The sequence below is a fragment of the Morone saxatilis genome, unplaced genomic scaffold, assembly GCF_004916995.1.
Source record: "Morone saxatilis isolate NCDOM2014 unplaced genomic scaffold, NCSU_SB_2.0 Contig24, whole genome shotgun sequence".
In the NCBI taxonomy this organism is placed as follows: Eukaryota; Metazoa; Chordata; class Actinopteri; family Moronidae; genus Morone; species Morone saxatilis.
The window spans coordinates 17,149,357-17,152,738 of NW_023339807.1; the positions used below are offsets into that span (position 1 = coordinate 17,149,357).

The 3,382-nt window shown below is 45.0% G+C and overlaps 1 protein-coding gene across 1 annotated transcript in view; it reads right to left on the minus strand.

Moving 5' to 3' along the window:
- chd4b (chromodomain helicase DNA binding protein 4b) overlaps window positions 1-3,382 on the minus strand; it is a gene marked incomplete at its 5' end in the record, with an annotated part of 14,754 nt that overhangs the window by 10,947 nt on the left and 425 nt on the right. Inside the window, 8 exon segments of the mRNA XM_035672562.1 lie at window positions 389-561; window positions 748-871; window positions 1,012-1,133; window positions 1,259-1,463; window positions 1,595-1,694; window positions 1,798-1,913; window positions 2,019-2,273; window positions 2,948-3,072. Coding sequence (XP_035528455.1) covers window positions 389-561; window positions 748-871; window positions 1,012-1,133; window positions 1,259-1,463; window positions 1,595-1,694; window positions 1,798-1,913; window positions 2,019-2,273; window positions 2,948-3,072 — 1,220 coding nt within the window.

Sequence of the window (3,382 nt, forward strand, 5' to 3'; positions counted from 1 at the left end):
TGGGTGGGGGTGCATTGCGTGCGTGTGCATGTTTGCGTGTGGAGCAATAGTGGAGGAAGGGAGGGACAAGAAGAGGAAATGGGGGGGGGCGTGCGGTGGGGAACAGGAGAAGATAGATCAGAACATGAGCAAAAAGGTTGGGGGGGGGGGCAGCAGAGGACAAAGAGAACATGAAGATTTGTTAAAAACACCATTTACAAAGTCCATTTCCCAACAATCAAACTCCCGTCAGTGCAACTTTCCAGTAATACACTTCAGCAGTATTTTACGGACAGGTGTAATTTCTGCCCAGCTGTTTCATACTCCAGGAATCAGGCCCAATCTTTTATAACAAACAACATAATGGCCTTCTCTGCACAGCACTGAGAGGTGGGCTAACGATACTCACACAGTGTGGGCAGCTCCACTTGCCCTCAGGTGCTTTCTCCATGTCAGGGTCCAGACAGACCATGTGATAGGCTCGGGGACAGGTGTCACACAAAATTATCTCTCCTCCCTGCTGGCACACCTCACAGTAGTCCTGGTGGTCTGTCTCGTAGCCATCGCCGTCCTCCGTCTCCACTGATAGCAGAGAGAAAATTAGATTCAGTGACCGGGACATGGCCTCTATTTTGGCCTTGACTTTGATCTTATTCGACAAAACAAAACCTCCTGCATTAAGCTGTCGTCTGTTCTTAAATCTTTATCCAGCACTGATGCACTGCTAACAGAACAGACTTTTTATTTCAGTAATACTCCCATGCCAACCTTTCTTCTTTTTCTTGGCACTCTTGGGTTTCTTCTTGGGGCGGCTGCTGCGGTTGGAGCCATCTGACACAGAGAAACCCCCGTCGTCAAAGTCACTGTCAACTTCGGGTTCATCTTCATCACTCTGACAGAGAAACAGTGAGGACATTGAGAAACGAAAGACATACCCAGTTACATTATAGTATATTAACAATATTCTGATTTAAGGATTGTTTCATTCTCAAAAGTAAAGAGAAAAATAGGGCGGCAGAAAAAGCATCTTACAGAGGAGCGCTTCCTTTTGCTGTTGAGGCCCCCCAGTTTGATCTTGAGTGGAGCAACCTTCTTAGGTTTAGGTTTCGGCGGGGGTTTAGGCGCGGGCTTCGACTTCTTGCGAGCATTGGGACCTGAGAAGACACAGAGATTCAATTTTAATCAAGAAAACAATTTAAGCAGTTAGATAAATATTAAAATAGAAGACTTTCATATAATAAACAAATTATTTTATAGTTCTACGTTTATCCAACTGTACCTTTGCCCTCTTTGGTTTTGGCCTTGCGGAGGGGAGGTGCTGGGGCTGCCGGCGGTGCAGCAGGTGTCGGAGCAGCAGCAGGAGCAGGTGTGGGTGAAGTGGCAGTACCGGACTCTGCCCCTCCGTCTGTCCCTGCCACCACCATGTTCTCCACAGCTGCAGCCACATTGGCAGCTGCCAGGGCTGCATTGGCAGTGGCGCAACCCTACAAGGGGACAGAGCAGAGAGTGAGAAACTCTGCTCTCTACCATCAAACTCACAAGAGGACAGCAGTTATGAATGACAAGTCTCATTCATTATAAGTCAGACGTCCATCCTTGTTCGTAATTGCAATACCTTCAGAGGGTTGTTGGTGCTGAATTCTCTCCATTTAGCCATCATTAAAGTCATCATCTTGGACACTGCTATTTTGGGGTTCTTAGCTGCAATTAAAGGCCTAAGGACATTTACAAGAAACATGATTATGTATATTTTCATACATATATATTTCCTAAATAAAACAATAATATATACTGTTAATATAAAAGGGTTTTCCTCACCTAACGAACTGGCTGAAGGCCTTGTAGTTAGTGAGGGAGCTGTAGTCTTCCTGAGTAAAGACGTGGTCAATGTCTTTCATGCCCCAGGCCTCCAGCAGCTGGGTGGAGCTTTTAGGCTGAGGCAGGAAGAAAACAAACACCCAGTGGGAGGTTAGGTTGTCATATTAGCTGTAAGGAATTTACCATCCACTCTGCAGCCTGCAGTCTGAATGAATCTTTACCTGGCAATCGTCGTCATCATCCTCATCATCTTCTGGTTCTGGTTCTTTGCGTTTGCTCTTTGAGCCGGATGAACCTCCCTTCTCTGCTGCCGCACCTCCTTTCTTCTTATCTTTGGCTGAGCTGGAGCGTTTCTTCTTTTTCTTCCCGGGGGCATAATCACTTCCTTCGCTCTCTGACCGCACACCTCCCTCGTCTGCATCCCTCTCTGCTGCTTCTACTCCGATCAGGTGCTCTGGGGAGCTGACAGGCAACTCCTGCAAGAAGACGTAGAGCCACTTTGCAAATTACAGAAGACACTGGTGGTTATAACATATACATTACAAATGAAAGTGTCATCCTTTTTAGTTGATTTCTACTGATAATAATGCCACCCTATTCGGATGGGGAAGTCATCCATGGAGCTACATTGGTACATGGTTTACCACTAATCAGTCCCTAAATCTAATGGTTGACAGGAAATGAGTAATAATAATAATAATAATCAATTCATGTTTAATATCATTGTTAAATACAGTTTACTGTTACTGCAGACTATGAAAACAAGAAATAAATTACATTTCAGAGGCTGAATTCAGGGGAATTTGACATTTAAAAAGTATTAAAATGATCAAATTAGTTCACAATAGATTTTCTGTTGCTCGACTAAATCATATTATATCATTATAATCTGAATACCTTTGGGTTTATGATGGGACTGGCTTAAGAAAAAACAAGCTTTTTGAATATAATTTGGGGTGATTTGTGAATGTCCTGTTGATCTGTGGGTCCTAAACTGAGCTCAGTGACTCACAGGGGTCCCTTGTTATTGTTATTAGGCAATAAGAGCTGACAATTGGAAGAAATCTCATGAATACATGGTGTTCCCTGACATTTGACTCATTTAATTCTAAGCATTAAAAGTTTGGCCAAAAACAAGCATGAGACCAACCTCTCTGATGGGTCTCTGCCTCTTGCTGCTCCTGCTCTCTCGGCTGCTCTTCTTGGCTTTCTTTTTCTTCTTGGACTTGGGTACCTCGTCCACGTCGGACACAGCATCCTCCGGCTCGTCCTCACCTGCGGGTGCCATGCTTTAATTAGCGAGAGAGGAAGACACACAAGTGCACACGGCGAACAGGAGGCACTTAATGCTGCAGGCCCCGGGGAGGGAGACAGGGAGGGAGACAGAGAGAGAAAAGACCGCGCACTGGCAGGCACGACTTGGCAAATGTTGGTGCGTGCACGTACACACACACACACGCAGCGTGAATGCCACAACAACAGCAGGTTGAAACTTGTCTGTTTTAACTTTGACAGTTCACGCCCGAAATCGAGATGACATGTGCAAGTAAAGGAGGCGTGTTTAAAAATAATAATAATGATAATA